Genomic DNA, 18627 nt, shown 5'->3' on the forward strand with positions numbered 1-18627 from the left:
GTTGACCGTCCTACCTTACTGTAGTAACCCCCGCCGAGTCCACATTCCAGTCACTACTGCGACTGCTTGTTGCCAAAACACCAATCGACCACTCGGCGGCCTGGCCATGAACCCAGCGCTGCAGCAACGGGATGACACCGACCACAACACCGAGCTGACGCATGCCAAACCCGACACGAGACCCGCCGCCGCCAACGACGACGACCACCGGGAGACGACGCCCAAGATGTTGGCCCACGATTCCATGGTCACCGTCAGGCTTTCCGAGCCGCCTACCCTTACCCTCGACACCAATGTTGGCCCCAATTCGCCCCCGAGGAGGAGACCTAGTACCGTGAGGATTGAAAAGCTTCCTTTTCCGACAGAGATTTCAGAGGCCAAGGCCCGGGATGAGCAAGAGGACGAGACCGACCACACGCAACCGAGTAACCCGACGACACCGTTGCCTGTCACGGACGCTACCCGGAATCTTCAAGACGAGCTAGTGGATTGCGAGAACGAGGCCGAAGAAGAGGGAGACCGTGTAACTTCACTGCCAGCTAGGGGAACCCTCCTCGAAACGCCCATAGACCTTAAGAGACCCGAGGTGGACGAAGAAGAAGAGGACGAGGAGGAGGTGAACTGGGACGAACTGCAGAAATCCGAAGCACAAGAGCCTAGAGACGCGGATACAGACAGAGTAAGTGCATGACGTGATACCTCCAATAGCTACTTTGTCGAGGCTTACAATTCCTAGTCTACAGCCATGTTGCTGGCTATGCTCGAGCAAGAGAACGATAAGCTGGCTACGAACCCCAAGACCATCAAAGTCCAAGCAGTGGAACAAGTAACCGCTTCCAATCGTCCCAGACCTCCATCAATGGCACAATTACGACACATGGTCCATGGGCCAACGCCCCCGGCCTTGCGATATTCGATGCTCCCGCCGCCGCCAATGACCGACCTCGAGTTTTATGCTGCATTGGTTAAGGATTATCAACAAACGGCAGCTCGCTTGCCGACGCTTCTATCGAACAAGATACGCAAAGGCATTCCTCCCCCGCTACGAGGTGTCGTATGGCAAAGCATGGCAGGCGCCAGGGATTCCGCACTCGAGGAACAGTACGAGCGATTCACGGGCGAATCGAGTCCTTACGAGCCCATTATTGGCAAAGACCTCGGTCGGAGTTTCCCTGGAGTCGACATGTTCCGCGACCCTGAAGGCGACGGACAACGCATGCTTGGGAGGGTGCTCAAATGCTTCAGTCTCTACGATACAAAAATTGGCTATTGCCAAGGGCTGGCATTTCTTGTCGGCCCTCTCTTGATGCACATGCCCGATAAACAGGCATTTTGTGTTTTAGTCCGGTAAGTGTCAAAATCCCAAAAAGCAAGCGCGGCCGACCCTATCCCGATTTCTTGGGAAAAGGGGTCCGAGGAAAAAGAAAAACAAGGTTTCGAAGCAAATGCAAATGCAACGTCGAGGCTAACATTGGGATGGGCAGATTGATGGAACGATATGATCTGCGAAGCTGTTTCCTGCCAGACCTGTCAGGGCTGCATGTACGCATCTACCAGTTTCGAGAGCTTCTTCGAGAGCACATGACACCAGTGTCGAACCATCTGGAAGAACTGCAAGTCGATCCGGCCTACGTTTCACAATGGTTCCTCAGCTTTTTTGCTGTAACATGTCCCCTGCCAATGCTGTTTCGCATCTACGATGTCATCTTTGCCGAGGGGGCCCCGGAGACTCTGATGCGGGTCGCCCTATCCCTGATGCAGAAGAATCAGGCCCGGATTTTAGCGTGCACCGAGCTCGAGGATGTCATGCAACTTCTCCTTTCGAGGGGTCTGTGGGATTGCTACCATTACAACGCAGACGACTTTGTGCAGGACTTTGTCAGTTTATCGGGCGTTGTTACCAGAGAGACATTGCTACAGTTGGAGCAGGGGTACCGAGACGCGCAAATTGCTAGCGCTAATGCGGCGCGTTCCTCCGACGTGACCACTGCAGCCTCCCGATTCCTGGGCCGCATTTGGGCTTCCTCCACCATCATCTCCCCGAAGTCCTCCTCCACCCTCAGCCCGGGCCTCACCGCTCCGTCACGGCCTGTGAGCATGCTGCGCAGGAGCACATCGAAACAGAGCCTGGCTTCCACCCTCAATTCGATGGAAGCCAGCTCCGTCAGCGTACTCAGTTCTGCATCCACCGATGCGACCACCGTGTCCCGAGATTCATCAAACACTGACAGCGCATCCATCCGCGAATCGACCCCCATCCCTAGCGGCAAGGCCTTCAACAGCGGCAAGAACAACAAAGAGAATGCATTACACACTCAAATCGAAGACCTCCTCACCGCATTGACCGAACTGCAACGAAACCACGCATCACTCGCAAACGAATTACAAAAAGAACGGGAGCAGCGCGAGGACGACAAACAGGCCGTACGGTCGCTTCTGGAGGGTCTGCGCAAAAAGGCCAGCAACGACTCTGTCAGTACCAATGCGAGCATCGATACTCTCAAGGCGACCGATGACCCCGCAACTGAGGAACGTGAGGGAGGCCAGGGAGATGTGTCCGCTGCCAAGATCGGCGAGCAGGATGGCCCCTCGCCAGGGGACCTCTCGCAACTCCTCGATAATGTCGAGCAAAGATTCGGGCGCCACGGCAGCGGCAGCGTCGAACGCAGGATGTCCAGAGGCGAATCAAAATCGCAAATGCAACAGGAATTGCAGCAACTCAAGGACCAGCTCGCTAGCGCGGTATCACAATCGCAGGACTACAATCGGAAAATGCACGACCTAGCACAAGAAATTACTACCCTCAAAGATCAAGTGCGGGAATCCCACTCGCATACACGTATCTTGCACCAGGACAAACAGCGACTGGAAAAGCAAATCCACACCATGAGGGCGCGGGCATCTGCCGCAGGCGCGGAGAGTAATACTCAGCCCGATGGTGATTCGCCTGTGAGGAAGAGTTCCGCCAGTGGTGCGAGCGGCTTGAGAGAGTTGAAACTGGGTAGGAGCAAGTCAACCCCGTCTCAAGCTGGATCGATATTCGGCAAGCGATCATCATCAATGCCGAAGCCTCACGACTCGACGCCGCCACCGGCTACGCAGGTGCCGCCCCCTCTACCGGCTCCGCCACCGACAGATGATCAACACGAAGCTTTATTGTTGGAGCTTGTGCAGGCCAAGACTTCTGAAGCTATTGCTAGGCAAGAAGTCGAAGAGACGAAACAGAAGCTTGAGAGCCTCCGAAAGGCATATAGTCTCGTCACGGGAGAGACATCACAACCACAGCCTGCGGTAACGGCGGCAGGAACGGCGGCGTCAGCCGCCATGGGAGTCTTTGGTCGCCTTACGGGCGCAGCGGCAGAGCCCGCCAAATCTGCCACGCCGACGCCCGCCCCAGCAGCGGCTCCCGCGCCCGCGGCGGGGGGATTCTGGGGTTGGAGGAGATAATCAGGAAGCGTTCGACTTCTTTCACAACCACATCGGCGTTCCAAAACAACAAATTAGAGGAGCATTCGGATCATCTAGACTATTTTGCATTCTGGTTTGTGCGACGGGTACCAGACCCCTATGCTCGCTCGCCACACGTTGATAATTGCATTATCAATGAGAAGGCGAGACCGTGGCTTTCTGCATCTGTGGAAGTCAGCCTGCTCCACGCCTGGTGGAGCATTTTTCTTCTTCTTACTTCCGGAACGAAACCCATTGCATGGCATTGGCATTCTAGACTGTTTACTCATTTTTATTCTTTTATTCTTTCATTCATACCATTCATGGCATCGGAGTTGAGGAAAGGCACAGCCGGACCCCGACGGCGAGAGCGGACGGATTTCGTCTCCGCCCTTTATGAAACTAGGGATGTCCGTCGGCCCCATTTGTTTGTTTTTAACCCCCCTCCCCCTCCCCCTCATGAGCAGAGGGACTGGAGTTTGTCGAGGAGAGGGCTTTTGTCAATTACAGATAGTATCAGAATACCAGTGGGAAGAAAACAATTCACGAAGGATAATAATCAAACACCATGAGTTGACGAGACGTTGCAAAGTGAGACTGGCCAGATGTCCTCTTCGTGGTCCCTAGCCTTTGGGCGGGCGATTTAGCACCCGGAAGAGTAAGGTACTAAGCTAGCTACCCTTATCAGTAGTCTATTACTGTGGGCAAGCCCCCCATGTCCACAGGGACGAATAAGGCGCGAACCCCTTTTTCGCCGACCCGTTTTAGCAGCATCGTGGACCCCAATGTTGCATCTGCAGCAGTTTTGGGGTGCGCATGGCTTTCTCCCCATGTCCCCATGTGCCGGGGCCCTAAGTGTGGCGGTGCAATACTACGAAGCAGAATTGACTGACTTTCTCGTAGCGTCTCTGGTTATTGCATGTGAAAGCTGCGGCGCATACAGTGCCTGGGAGACTGGGATATTGCTGGTTTGGAGGGGATGTTGCTGTGGTAGTAAGTGGATTTCGGGAGGATACGCCGAAAAAAAGGCTCTTTTTTCCTGCTTTGCTTTTTTTTTATATCGTTGTCTATGAGACAGATGGGTCACTCACTATGCGGGAGGGTGGAATATGGACAGGACTCTTTTCTGTTTGGCGTTTGGCGTTTGACGTTTGACGTTTGCGTGGGCATTGGCCGAGACATTTTGGCATGGGTTTGGAAGATCTTTTCGTGGCTAGATGAAGCAGCCACAAACAACTACTACTCCTCACTAGATAATGAGGGCACACGCGGACGAAGAGAAACAGCTCTAGTGTCGCTTGTCGCTTGCCATGTTAAAACGTCGAGTGACAAAAAAACTTAGTCGTCTCCTCTGCAAACCTTTTTTGGTACCTATCGTCTAGCTACCGGTGCCGGCGTTTGGCACGTGTAGGAAGACGCTGAAGCACGTGCTCCCCCGAAGCCCGGGGCATCGGATCCGGTCCACGTCCGGGTGGTCGGACGGCGGGGAAGGGGGAGTGTCGACGGCCGGTGAGGCTAGAAACCTGAATATCGGGGAACACTTGATGGGACCCTGTGGCTTGCATACGTCTGTCTGACAAGTAGAGGAAGAGAAAGGTTCGTTTGATGGCTTTGGCTTCTTTTGCAACGGTGGACTGGCGCCCCTTGCCCGTTGTCCGTTGCCCAGACCCGTTGCCGGGTATAGTGAGCTGAGATAGCTATATGCTACAAAGCCTGGAAGTGATGTGCTGGCAGGTGGCTAGCTGTCAAAAATCATCGGGATACCCTGGGTCAGAAGGTTGAGCGTCTGAGCAAGGGGTAAGAAAGCTCTGTGAAGTCTTCAAGTTTGGGAGGACCAAGATCATATGTGATATTGTGAATTACGTGGTTACTTGGGGGAGTAGGCGGGCTAAAAAGTGTGGACGGGCTAGACGGCAGGGCTAGGGAATCGGCGGGAGTGTGTGTGGGTAGCTTGGGAAGCTAGGACCAAGCTCTCCGTAGTCTCGTGTGCTTATTACTTCTCGTTGACACTTTTTTTTTTGCGTGTTCCTCCAACCTCTTTGGGCAATGTATCACGAACATATCAGCGAAATGCCATCGTTTCAGGATTCCCAGGATTTTCATTGCCTTCCCGGTCGCTTCAGCCGCTGCGGTCACTGGGTGGGATAGTGGGCTGCGAATCTAGACCTCTGGGAGAGTCTGAAAGACAAGAAAAGGTTAGGCAGAGGAAGAGGGAAGAAGAGCGAGAGAGAGATGCAGGAGCACGTCACATGCTGGCTGCATAGCTAGCGCCCAACGAAGGACGCTACGCGGTGGGATGACGCCAAGGCGGAGGGGAGGGGATGGGGGGACTGACACGATACATCGTCATTGGGTCATTGGGGGTGGACGCGGCGAATGTTTGTATGGCGGCAAGGCCCCCAAGGGGTACTGGACCTCTTGGGAAACCACCCTTGGCAGGTAGTCAATGGGTACCGGGCGATTGGTTGCTGTGGCATAGCTTTTGCGTCATCAAGTTGGAAACAAGCTGGGACGAGTACTAGCCACACCCCGACCCCCGCCCCTCTCTCTCTCCGTCTGCACCTGCGTCTGCTGCCTGTGCTCGCCGTCTCTCCACCATGCAGTCATGGGTGCTGGAGCTGGAGCTGGTACCGGTATTCATTCGTACGTACTCCTGCTCTGCCGCAGCACGGTAGCTGTGAAGATGGTGCAGGACAGGCAGTTAGTTAAGTGTGAGTAAAGGGAGAGAAAGGTCCCTACGTGGGCCCTCTCCCGGCTAGCAGGTCCTGTTTGGGAGACAACGGCGTCACTGCTTCTTTCCAGACGGGACGGACTGATGGAGTTTCCGTTGCTCCCAAGTCCCGCTGGCTGGCCCGTCGCCCGTCGCCCGTCGCCCTGGGCCTGTCCTGGCCTGGCGTTGGCACGGACACTCTCAGTGGACTCTGCGGTGCTCCTTTCTTCTCGATCTTCATTTGCATCACTGTCACCCAGCAGCAGCAGCACCACCACCACCGGGCACACACACACAAAGTCCTTTTTTTTTTTTTTTTTTCTTCTCCCCCTTCCGTTTTTTCCCTGGCCTCCCACCTGCTGCCAGCTACTTTACCCACCCACACACTCACAAACACACACCCTCACCTCTCCGGTTTACACCTCTGCCTGAGCTTCCAGACCTACACATCATTACAACAAAACACCTGGCCTTCCTCACCTCTCTACCTACATACCTGCACACCTTTTCCTATCTTCAGATCTTCTCCCTACCCAAGCTTCTGCCACCTGCTTCTAACAAAGCTACTCTCTCCCATCCCACCCAAGCTTCGATTTATTGAATCGCACACCTGGTAGCTTTCGAGCAACTCAGCCATCACACGACACTTCCATCAGCACCTGCCCGACCGCAGTCTTTCGTCTCCTCAACAACAACACCACACATAAATCGCCATAACCTCGCAGCGATCACAGAAGATGTCTGACTTCCCGGACGCCCCGACCGCGGCTCCTTCTGCCAACGGTACTTCCTACATCCAGGCCACCAAGGAGAGTAAGGTACGTTATCGCTGCTCCTGAGATCCCGCGATTCCCGTACCAGATCTGCCTCCGTGGGAACCTCCGACTAACTTGTGCGAATAGTGTTTCAAGCTTTACTCCCCACCTCCAGCGAGGCCGATAAGCTAACAATTTCCTCCCAGACGCTGCCGCTGCCTACCAGCAGGTCGCTACCGGTACATCTTCCTTCCCCACGTCTCCCATGACGTCTTTGTGGCGCATCGTCAAATGCTGACCAGAATTCTCCCTTCCAGGCCCGGTCGCCCAGAGTGTTAAGGACCAGTCCGCAAAGACCTCAAATGAGTTTGGAAACCTCGCTGCCTCTCGCAAGACTCCCGCCAACCCCGCTGCTACCGGCCAACCCTTGACTCACTACCACTCCTTCTTCTTCGAGCTTATCTCGTGGAACAACCCTCGTACGTGATAGTTCCGGGTTCCTTCTATGGCCCCGATCCCGACTGACAATCACCCCGCAGGTGCCTCGGCCATTGCCTACTCCTCCATCGTCGCCCTCATCTTCGCTGCTCGCTATCTCGATGTCTTGCGATACAGCTTGAAGCTCACCTGGATGGTGCTTGGCACCACCGTCCTTGCCGAGGTCGCCGGCAAGCTCGTCCTAAACAACGGCCTTGCTACCCAGCTCCGCCCCAGACGCTACCACGTCATTCCTAGAGAGACGCTCGATGCCGCCATAGGAGACGTTCACGAGCTGATCAACTTCTTCGTGATTGAGGCTCAGCGCATTGTCTTTGCCGAGAACATTGGTGCTTCTGCTGCTGTAAGCTGCTCGCGTGACCTCTCCACAATTATTGACATCATTGAGGCTGACGCAATTTCTCGCCGTAGGCCTTCATCGGCTCCTTCATCGCCTATTACCTCGTCAAGATTGTTCCCTTCTGGGGCCTTTCTCTGATTACCACCACCGCGATCTTCATGGTCCCTCTCATCTACACCTCTAACCAGGAGCTCATTGACGCCCAGCTCCACCGCGCCGGTGAGGTGATCAACCAGCAGACCAACCAGTTCCGCACTGTCGCCAGCAAGCACACTGCCGAGGCCACCAACATCACCAAGCAGTACATGGGAGACTACACCGCTAAGGCCCAGCAGCTGCTTGGCCGTCGCTCTGCATCCCCCGAGGCTGTTTCCAAGCCCGCTCCTGCTCCTTCCGCTGACACCGCCATCCCCTCGGTGGAGGAGAAGGACTTCCCGTCCGCCCCCAAGGCTGACTTTGAGAGCACCACCACCGAGCCCGTCGTCCCGGCCGCCGACGAGAAGACCCCCATGGTTGCCTCCTAAATTTCTCGTTCGATTGGTTTTCTGAGTGTATACAGGCTGGCAATCATACGCGGGTTTCGCGTTATGCCACCGGCTTGACGACAACGGAACGACTCACGAAGAACACGAACGGGATTATGCACACCACTTTCTCTCTGCAACTTTATCGGCGTGGTAAGGTTCGCGAGTTGGTTCTCTGGAGTTCAGTTGCACATAGTAAGCAACGAAAAGGATAATATCAGGTGTCTCCAAGCGGAGGCAAGGGTCGTTGAACGGATTATCGTGTATGCATGTAGTGTATTGGCTTGTAGTTCTCTCTTCATGGCACACGGCTTTGGCGAACGGGGGATCATCAGATTGTCTAGGGGACGCAAAGAAACGAGTTACCTCTATCCTGGTCTATGGTTAGTGAGCGCGGCATACCCAATCGCAGTCGGCAGTAGTTCCTGAAATTGTTTGTACTGTACATGCTGGACGATTCCATGTGACGGCGGTCTATCAAGACTGCCTCATCGTTGGTGAGTATGTAGAAGATGAGACATGCATGGAAAGGAATATGTCGTCCTCGATTTCTTCAACGACAGTCACGAGCAATCACACTTAGATGGCTAGATGAGGCCGCCCGTTCGACCCGCAGTCCCTTACACCCTCCTTGCTTCCCATCTATCCCATTCTCAATGGTGTCCGTGTCCTTTACTTCGCTTTCCACTTCCGCTCCCCCCCATATTTCCTACTTGAAATAGTGCGTAAGAGAGATTAGAGAGGCCTGCCTGCCTGCTATTGTCGCAGCGTTTTACCTACCCATCAAGCATTGAATCAAAGGATATGTTTTTTTTAACGGTGTCTTGAAACAGGGTCACCATAAAGGCGAGATACAAATTGCAGCAGCACCGAGATCGACTCGAGAGACGGGTTCGACGGCGTACCTACATTACCCACTTGCCAAGCTGCGGCACGTCATATCGGGGGACATGCAAGTTTTTGTAATACGAGTCCGGATTCCATTCTTCTTACAGCGGAGCAAGCGGTATTGAGGTATACACCGGTACATGGGCACATACTATTACCGCCCGGGCCTGTCTGCGGCTTGAAAGAAAAGGAGCGAGAGGTGCTGTTCCCCCAGCTCTCTGCAAAAGAAAAATAACTGTGAGCAATAGAATAGCAAAGTAGAAAGGTAGCAGCAGGGAAGTCTGCCCTTTCGTAAAATCAGCCGCCGTTAACCACTCCCCCTCCCTTTTGCCGACCCTGATCCAGTATACACAACACATATACGCTCTCACGCGTCATTGAAAACCAATCCACTAATCACTATCATCCATGTCGAACGGATCCTCGCTCTCGTCGACGGCCATCTCGTCGCTGTCGTCGTCAATGACATAGGTAGGCTTCGCCTTCGCCTTTGTCGCAGCCGCACGCCCAGGTCTGCTTCGGGCAGCGGGACGGGGCGGGGACTCGGGGTCTTCCATCTCAACATCCTCATCCTCGTCGTCGCTCAGCACGCGCTTCGTCGCCTTCTTGGCGGCGTAGGCCTTGGCCGCGGGCGATAGGGTGGGCGGCTTGGGAGCCGCCTTCGCCTTGGGCTTAGCCTTGGGCGCCGGTGCTGCCTCTGCGTCCTTGGCCTTGTTTTTCGCTCCCGCTGGACGACCACGAGCCTTCTTGGCCGCAGCAGCAGCAGGGGCAGCCTTGGTCTCCTTTGCCTTGGAAGCCTTGGCAGCAGGAGCACCGTCGTCGCTCAAGAAACTGTCAATGTCGTCGCCCTTGGTGAAAGTCTTGTGGGGAGATGACCGAGCCAGCATCTCGTAGTTGGTGTCGTCAACGCTATCGTCGTCAAAGTTCCTCGAGGCCTTGGTTTTAATCTTGGGCAAGGTGGATTCGCGCCCAGCGTCAGGACGATTCATGGCGAACAGACTAAGTCGGCCCTTCTCAGTCTCCGCCTTGGGCGCGCCGATTCCGCGGACCAGAGAACCGATATCTCCAATGTGGTTGTCCTCTACCTCGGACTCCTCAGACTCGTCGTCGAGGACGTACTTGGACTTCTTGGTAGCAGCAGCCCGCTGACCCCTGCCGTTAGCAGTGGGCTTTGCGGGCTTCGGCTCAGGGGACGCGCTCTGCTCGGCAGCACTCTGGAAGGCGTCTTCGTCTTCGTCAGACAGATCGTCAATAACGTACTTCTTTGTCGAAGCGGCTCGTTTGCTCTTGGGTACAGGCTCGGCCGAGGCGGACTTTGATGCGGGCTTGTCGCTGGAGTTCTTCTTGCTGCCAAGGTTCTCAAAGTCGTCGTCGTCGTCGCTATCCAACTCTTCGACCTTTGGCGAAGGCTCCTTGGGTGCAGGCTTTTTGGTCGCTGCGGGCTTCTGACTCTGCGATGAGTTGTCCTCGACAGCCGAATCCGCTGGAGCAGAAGTGCTCTTGCCAAGACTGGCAAAATCTTCATCGTCGTCATCAGAGTCGCTCAGCTGGTAGATGGGCTTCTTCTTGGTTGCTGCTGCTCTCGGTCGAGCTGGTTCAGCCGCGGCAGAGGGCTTAGCCGCGTTCTTTCGACCACCAAGAGCAGCAAAGTCATTGTCCGAGAAGGCGTCCGACTCGGCATCCTCTTTCTTTGGCTTCGTCTTGGTCTTCTCGAACATGGCGACAAACCTCTCAGCGGCCTTCTCAGTGACCTTGGGGGCAGTCTTTGCTTTAGGCCCAGGACGCTTCTTCTCCCCGGGTGCGTAGTCATCATCCTCCTTCTTGGTCTTTCTACCCTTACCAGCGCCAATCTTCTTCGACACACGCCTACCCAGTCTCCGAATGTTGGTCTGAATTTCAGCGTCCATGGCCATTTGGGTATCCCACTCGGCCACGAAGTCGTCGAGATCTTGAGACCAGAGGTCCTTCTCACTAAGAGCAAGAAGTGCATCATGCTCGGCCTTCTTGTTTTCAATCTGCTTCTGAAGTCTTTCAAGGCGTTCGTAAGTCAGATTCCAGATGGGCATCTAAAAAATCCTTTGTTAGCGACAAGGTTTTGACAGCTTTGATCAGGGGACACCAACAGAAAGTAAGTAGTCGTAGCCGTTGGTCTGCTCGTCGTTCTCTTCTTCTTCACCGCCATCATTGCCCTCCATATCTTCGTCGGTGGACTTCTTCTTGACGTTTTTGTCTTTGTTTCTGGGGAAGGCCTCGTACTTGCGCTTGGCAAGCTCCTCGACAAGGACCTGCTTCTTCTTCTTCGCAACGACGAGCTTGCCGTCGATGATTTCCTTGATGAAACGGGCTTGTTCAGAAAGCTTTCTGAAGTCCGAGTGGTAGACACTCAGCCAATGCTTCTTGCGCTGGGCGTACATTTCCAGACGATAGTGATAAAACTCCTCGAGTATGTCCTCCACCTTTTCGTACTTGCGGATCTGGCCATTGGTGTCAAAGGCGACCAGGTTTGAGGTTGCAACCTGCTTGGTGAGCTTGAAACGCTCCATGAGACCGTCCTTTAGAACGTCGTTGGTATGCTTGTCATCCATTTGAATAACAAAATGAACGTTCTTGTGGTCGTTGAATTCCTTGTAGTCCTTGATCCAAACGGGGCCTTTAGTACCACTGATGACTTCTTCGAGCTTGGCCTTGAAATCCTCTGTCCACATACGGATAGGGAGCTCAGTGATGATGACTTCACCAGTCTTCTCATCAAGCTCGCAGATACCATTGAACTTGTAGCGGTCTTTCTCGGATTGCTCAGGGGTGCCCTTCCAGCCACGGAACCACGGCATCATAGCCTGGAACACGCCATCCTCGCTATTCTCAGGATCTAGGCGACCCATGCGTCTTCTCAAGTTGTTGACAATATCAATCGGGTGGTAGTTGGGAATGGAAGTACTCCAACCAGTACCGATACCGTCGGCACCGTTGCAGAGGATCATGGGAATGATTGGCGCGTAGACTTTGGGCTCAATCCTCTTTCCATCTTCATACTGGGGCTCCAAGTTGGGCTCGTCGAGGGCAGAAAAAATCTTCCTGGCAAATGGTGACAGTCTCGTGTGAATGTAACGCGGGCTGGCAGCATCCGAACCACCGGCAAGTCGAGAACCAAAGTTTCCGGAGGGCTCCAGACAGTTGATGTTGTTTGAACCCACAAAGGTCTGCGCTAGACCAATGATGGTCTGCTGAAGAGACACTTCACCGTGGTGGTAGGACGTCTGCTCAGAGATGTAACCGGCCAATTCAACGACCTTCTGGTCCTTGACCAAGTTCCTCTTGAAACAGGCAAACATGACTTTGCGTTGACCAGGCTTCAATCCATCAAGGACCGAGGGAATAGATCGCATGTTATCAGCCATGGAGAAGAGGATGAGTTCCTTGTTGACGAAATCGCTGTACGTGATGGTCTTGGTTGACTGGTCCAAGAAAGTACCGGGAACAAAGTTACCGAGCCACTCTTTTCTGGCGTCCGCCTTCTTCTTGGAGAAGGCAAGGTCAAATAGGTCAACCTCCTCCGTTTTCATCGTTTCAAACTCCTTCAGATGGTCATCAAGGTTGGTGAAGTACACCTGGGCGTCTTCGTTTGAACTGGTACCCAGACCCTTGAAGTACTTGTAGGACCACCGAGAGAGGTCATTCCTGTTGCTCTCCTTCCACTCCTCATATTGAGGTTGGGTGAAGAATGACTTGAGACGTAGTGGCTTCTTCGGGTTGGGTCCTTGCCAGACCTTGACGATTGGGGTAATGAACTCCCGGAAAAAGTCAGGAATCTGCAGCAAGGACGGGTACTGAACTTGCAAGAAGTTGATGAGAAGACCCTTGATATGAGAACCGTCGTGATCCTGATCGGCCATGATCATCAAGTGACCGTATCGCAGACTCTTGGTGTCAGTGTAAGTCTGCTTGTGCTTGAGACCGAGGAACTGCTTGATGTTCTGAATTTCCGCGTTCTTCGTAATCTGGTCGATCGATGCATCTCGTACGTTCAGCATCTTACCACGAAGGGGAAAGACTCCGATGCGGTCAGGGTCCAGAATCGCACGACCGGCAACAGCCAAACTCTTGGCAGAGTCACCTTCCGTGAGAATGAGCGTACACTCATGGCCATGGCGAGTGCCAGCCAAGTTGGCATCAACTAGTTTCGCGTTGCTGATGCGGGATCGCTTGTTACCATCGCTCTTGGCCATCATCTTGTCTGCCTTCTTTTCGGCGAAGTCGATGATGTTCTGGATGGCGTCTGATTTGGCGATCTTCTTTAGGAATTCCTCAGTGAGCGAACACCTGCTACCAAACTGGCTGACCTTGGTGGTCATCTGCTCCTTTGTTTGGGAAGTGAAAGCTGGGTTGTTAACAAGACAGTTGACGAAGATGAAAATGTGATTGCGAATGTGGTTCTGCTTGAGCGCGTGGCCCTTCTTCTTCTTGTCGAGGGTTTTTAGCAACGAACCAGTGATTTGATCGGCAACGTAGTTGACGTGTGTACCGCCTGATGTGGTGGCAATGGAGTTGACGAACGAGACTTGCTGGAAAGAGCCGTCTGACACGGTGAAAGCAATCTCCCATCTAGGGTGGGCATCGGTCTTGTCGACCTCGACAACAACCTTGGGCTCGACGCCTTCCTCTGCACCACGTTCCTTGGAAATCGCCTTGGCGTACATCTCACAGTAGCCCTTGAAGGCGAGCTTGATGTGGGTGCCGTTCAAGAACACTTTGATGCCGCGAACGGTACCAGCCATGTCGTAGACGCGGCGGTTGATGAGAGCCTCAAGATCATCGTCAATACCGGTCATGCTAAACCGCTTGAAGTCAGGCTTGAACGTAACCCGGACAAAGTCGCTAGTCTTGCTGCTGGAAATCTTCGCTTTGCCGCATTTGCTCATGTTGTCGGTCCAGACCTGCTTGTATCTCTTTCCGCTGTTGGAGTCTTGGCACTCAAGAGTGAACTGCTCACTGAAGACGTTACAAAGCTTGGCACCGTAACCGTTGCGACCACCGACCGTCTTCTTCTCGTCGTCGTCGTAGTTGGAACCAGTCAGGAGGTGACCGAAGATCATCTCGGGGATATAGATCTTTTCCTTGCCGTGGATCTCGACCGGAATACCTTTACCGTTGTTCTCCACAGTGATCTCGCCAGCTTCGCGGTCCACAGTAATCTTCATGGTGGTCATGGTAGCATCGCGCTGCTTGTTGTCGGCGGCGTTGACAAGAATTTCGTCAAAAATCTTGTACAGACCCGGGACGAATGTGACTTTACGGTACTCCATGAGCTTCGTCTCCTTGTTGAAAACCCACATGGGCTGTTCGGTGGGTTCAACGGATCCAATGTAGGTATCGGGACGCTTGATGATATGCTCCAGCTGGGTGAGCTTCTGGTAGGTATCCGTGGCATTTTTCTTGGTCTTTGGCGCGGCAGGCTCCTCCTCGTCGATCATCATGCTGTCGTTTTCAATTTCTGAGAGGGGTTTTCCACTGGACTTCTTCGCAGCGGGAGCTTTCTTAAGCTTCTTGGCGCTAGGGGGGGTGTTGGAGAAAGTTGAGGCGCCATCTTCTTCGTCGCTTTCGGGTTTCGCGCGCTTCTTGGGTGCGGCCTTGGTCTTCAGTGTAGTTTGGGTCAACTTCTTCGCTGGTGCCTTTTTGACGGCGGCTGCCTTCGCCTTGGGCTTCTGTGACGGATCAGTACTGGGTCGCGAAACGATCCGAGGGGCAGTCTTGGGCGCGAAAGAGCTCTGTTTGAACTGGTTGGGGCGCTGCAGAATGGGCATCTTGCCGGGTGTTCGGGAGGAAGCAAGGTACAGGAAGGTCTGACTTCTGCTTGGTATTTGGAATGTGAAGGAAGGGCTCGCGCAAGTATACGGGTGGAAGTCGTGAGGAATCTTTTCGCGGCCGTGGTTTGGTTTGCGACAAATGAAAGTTCGTCAAGATGGAAGGTGATCAGAGCAGTTGCGGCGCACCACTAGATCTGGGTATAGCCCACAATGAGAGAGCAGGCGCGACGGCGGCTCTTTCCCCGGGTTGCGACGAGAGGCGAGAGTGAAGTGAAGGGGTCCCACCAGAGACAGGAATCTCATCTGCAGACTTAAAAAAAAAAAGAAGCAAACATACCATAGGTGCAAAGTCAGACTCCTCTCCCATGCTAAACACCGACGCTTCATCGGATGACATTTTGTACAATATGCGCTCCCCGAGGCGCGGGGAGGAACACGAGAAATTTCGGAACGCGGTAGTGGTCGGTACACTTGGTGATTGTAGAAGCGGTCGAAGAATCGCTCGGCGACACAAGGACGAGGGTGCAAGAAGATTTGTTCCAAAACGGCTAGCTGGGCGGACCAGGCGCGCAATTGACACGAAGGACGGCGAGAAAAAGGAGATGGAAGAGGGGAGCGAGTGTGCCAGCTCGAGCAGGGTCTTTTTACATCGAAAAGAGGGTATGGTGAAGAGTTGTGTTGCGACTTTGTCGTGTAGCTGGACCGGTTTGGCGGGACTGGATTGGGCGAAGGACGATTTCTTGTTGTTGGTAGCAACCCCTTTGGGATGTTGATGTTTGGCCCCTGGCGCGAGTAAACAAATTGGGGACCTGATGAAATGGAGTCGCGACACAGTCCTGGCTCCTTCTGACTGGACAGCGTCGGGGCCTTTCCCTTTGTTTTCTGCCTCAGGCCCAAATGCCTCCCACGGTGTGGCGCCAGAGTCCCGGCGCGAGCGGGGGAACAGGACCCAGATAAGATACCTCCGGCATCTGCCACCTGCACGCTCTGCCCCGCCGTCTAATTGAGGCGTCGCAGAGCGGTGGCACTACCTACCTTGGGTAGGTACCTTGGAATTCCACCACAGACCAGACGGGCGGGAGGAACCAGACCCACAACCTTAAGCCCAAGACACCAGCGAACACGCATGGTCAATCTCTCCAGCCGGTTATTCTCGTCGGGTTGCTAAAGGTTGACGACAAACGCGCAGATACGCGCGAATGATATTTATCGTACAAGTTAATAAATTTCCATATCATTCAGTTGCGGTTACACGCAAAATTCATCCCATGGCCGCTCGATCATCCTTTACGTTCCCATGCCCATCTCCAGTCAGTGACATAACACTGCCAACACTGCAAAAACGCCTCTCCTTGCGCCCTCTCGTCCCTCAAACCCATCGTCACTAGAACCCTCAAACAACGCGCCTCGTCTTTCCTGTCTCAACCTCGTAGACCCAGCCGCTAAGCGTAACACTATCCGGCACCAACTTGGACGCCTTGATAAAATCAATGTCCTTCTTGACAGCCGCATCCAGCTCCGTGAAGGGGAGGAAGTCGGGAATGCGGCTCGCCGCCTCGGAGGAAGCCTCGGCGCTGACAAACAGGTTAAAACATGAAAGACTAGATTATGATGCCCGTATAAAGTATAGTACTCACCCGAGGTTCTTCTCAACAAGGCCAAACGCGTCCTCGTTCTTGAACGTCAGCATGCCGCAGCCGGTGTGCTTGACGAGGACGATCTCTTGAGTGCCAAGGAGCTGTTGTGAGATGACTATGCTGCGAATTGCATCCACGGCTGAAGCGCCGGCCTGTATCGTCACGATGAGCAAAAAAGGCGTCGACTCGATGAAAAGACTTTCTGGGAATCTTACGTTACGAATGACGTGCGCGTCGCCCAACTCGATACCAAAAGCTCGCGCCGGATCGATTCTGGCATCCATGCACGTAAGAACGAGATACTTCTTTGCTGGCGGGAGGGCCAAATGCCCCTTGTCGAAACTCGACGAATACGTTTCCGAGGCGACCTCGACGTTCTTTTGGATTGCGGACATGGTGGGCAAGATGATGTGTTTCTTTGTATAATGTGTTTCTCTGTGGACTTATTGCGGGTTACGATATGAGACGTGGAAGATTTGTCTTGCTTCTCCTAGACTGTGGTATAATAACTGGTACACAAGAACTGTCTCGGGATTGTCAGAGGAGGGATATCCCTAGCTTTACATATCCCTCTCGTCCCCCAAGCCCGACTTATCATCCTGTAAGTGCTGCGCACGAGATACCGCGGAAATCCTGTGGTATCTGATTGTGGGTATATGGCGTGATTCGGCCTTTGTGCACACCAAGTGGTTCAACCAACGAGCTTCACCGTCTTCGTATCCCAAGAGCAATAGTTCGGTCCCGGCTGGGAAAGGTGAGAAGGTACCGCCCGACTACCCCGATTTCAAGGTGGGGTTGATCGTGGCACCGATCGGCGTTATTGGTAAGCTGTCGCTCCGTCACCAATCTGTGTGCCAAGTATCGGCCACGCACTCGCGGCACTCTGCCTCCACGACGCTCTTGATGTGCCGTCGTCCAAATTGAAGTGGACCCCGCTCAAAGTCAGCGCCGGTGTTGCATCAACCCGAAGAGCCGTCACCGAGCCGCTCCGACTGGCCCACAACCTTCAATTGCACATCGGGTCACCTTGAAACTACGGTGTCGGGATCTCGAGAGGTCGGTCATGTATGCCATCAAAACCAGACTCTCACTCGATTCTCAAATCCCGTCCTCGCCCGCACGGGGTCAACACACGACGTGGGCGGCCTCGTCTTTGTCATCACTATCTAGAACAGGCCATCCTCAACGCTGTGGAATTGGGGGGGTAGCCGGCTACGTCGAGAGCTGCTTATAAAAGAAAATCTGATCCTTGAGCTGTCGTGGAACGGCGGGGCTAATGCCGTAATTGGGGATTCTGCCAACTTCGACGTATCCGAATTTTCGGCAGACGTCCTCTGCTGGGCTACCGACCTCGGTGTCGAGCATCTGGGCATCTCGTCAGCGGTAGCTTCAAGCTCGGATTATTGCTCTGATTTCTTACCAGTAGCGTTCGTCTCATTCGAATGGCCTCACCTTCCAGAGCACTCATTAAGATCCTGGCGCCACCACGCCGACGGAACTTGGGGCTGATGAGAAGCTTCTCGACAAAACCGCGGAACGGGCCCGTCTCAGAGTAGGGCATGGAAAGCATGACCACGCCCATGAGCTCGGTTCCCTTGAACTTGGTGCCCGGATCGGACTCGTCGAGGAGGATCAACATCATGCGGGTGCCTGCAGTCACCTCTGCTATGCGATCCTTCCACCAGCCCAGCAGCTTCTCGTGTGACAGAGGGGGCAGGAAAGTCGCGAGAGTCCGATCCGAGCTGATACAGCCAGCATGAAGTGCGGCCAGGTAGGGAATCAAGTGGGTGTGATCCGCCGGTGAGAAGATGTACGGCGTCCCCGAGTTTGAGGACATCTTGAAGGGGGTCCTCCTTGCCTTATGCGTGCGCAGAAAGTGTGCCCCTCTGCCGTCTCGATGAAGTATTGTCTACAAGTATACGGCAGAGACTGTACCCTGGCTGGATGGCTTAAAGATTGCGCAGCTCGGCCGGGCCAGGACGATGTGAGAGCTAGTAGAGATCGACAATGCAGGAACGGCGAAA

General features: G+C 54.1%; 5 protein-coding genes across 5 annotated transcripts; 2 read left to right on the top strand and 3 right to left on the bottom strand.

Moving 5' to 3' along the window:
* Nucleotides 1-106: 106 nt before the first annotated feature.
* CORC01_08977 (TBC domain-containing protein) lies at nucleotides 107-3447 on the top strand (the record flags this gene model as incomplete). Its single annotated transcript, XM_022620607.1, has 3 exons — nucleotides 107-679; nucleotides 737-1347; nucleotides 1485-3447. The coding sequence occupies 3 exons, from the start codon at nucleotides 107-109 to the stop codon at nucleotides 3445-3447; spliced, it is 3147 nt and encodes a 1048-aa protein (XP_022472854.1).
* Nucleotides 3448-6894: 3447 nt separating this feature from the next.
* On the top strand, nucleotides 6895-8274 carry CORC01_08978 (uncharacterized protein; the record flags this gene model as incomplete). Its single annotated transcript, XM_022620608.1, has 5 exons — nucleotides 6895-6970; nucleotides 7119-7151; nucleotides 7230-7391; nucleotides 7452-7753; nucleotides 7822-8274. The coding sequence occupies 5 exons, from the start codon at nucleotides 6895-6897 to the stop codon at nucleotides 8272-8274; spliced, it is 1026 nt and encodes a 341-aa protein (XP_022472855.1).
* A 1280-nt stretch (nucleotides 8275-9554) lies between these two features.
* Nucleotides 9555-14963, bottom strand: CORC01_08979 (topoisomerase IV; the record flags this gene model as incomplete). The annotated part of the gene is made up of 2 exons (XM_022620609.1): nucleotides 9555-11228; nucleotides 11286-14963. The coding sequence occupies 2 exons, from the start codon at nucleotides 14961-14963 to the stop codon at nucleotides 9555-9557; spliced, it is 5352 nt and encodes a 1783-aa protein (XP_022472856.1).
* A 1396-nt stretch (nucleotides 14964-16359) lies between these two features.
* CORC01_08980 (carbonate dehydratase) lies at nucleotides 16360-16998 on the bottom strand (the record flags this gene model as incomplete). Its single annotated transcript, XM_022620610.1, has 3 exons — nucleotides 16360-16540; nucleotides 16604-16755; nucleotides 16819-16998. The coding sequence occupies 3 exons, from the start codon at nucleotides 16996-16998 to the stop codon at nucleotides 16360-16362; spliced, it is 513 nt and encodes a 170-aa protein (XP_022472857.1).
* Nucleotides 16999-17815: 817 nt separating this feature from the next.
* CORC01_08981 (acetyltransferase) lies at nucleotides 17816-18440 on the bottom strand (the record flags this gene model as incomplete). The annotated part of the gene is made up of 2 exons (XM_022620611.1): nucleotides 17816-17968; nucleotides 18024-18440. The coding sequence occupies 2 exons, from the start codon at nucleotides 18438-18440 to the stop codon at nucleotides 17816-17818; spliced, it is 570 nt and encodes a 189-aa protein (XP_022472858.1).
* Between the last annotated feature and the right edge of the window lie 187 nt (nucleotides 18441-18627).

Source organism: Colletotrichum orchidophilum (assembly GCF_001831195.1).
Source record: "Colletotrichum orchidophilum strain IMI 309357 chromosome Unknown Scaffold_79.1, whole genome shotgun sequence".
NCBI classification, from domain to species: Eukaryota; Fungi; Ascomycota; class Sordariomycetes; order Glomerellales; family Glomerellaceae; genus Colletotrichum; species Colletotrichum orchidophilum.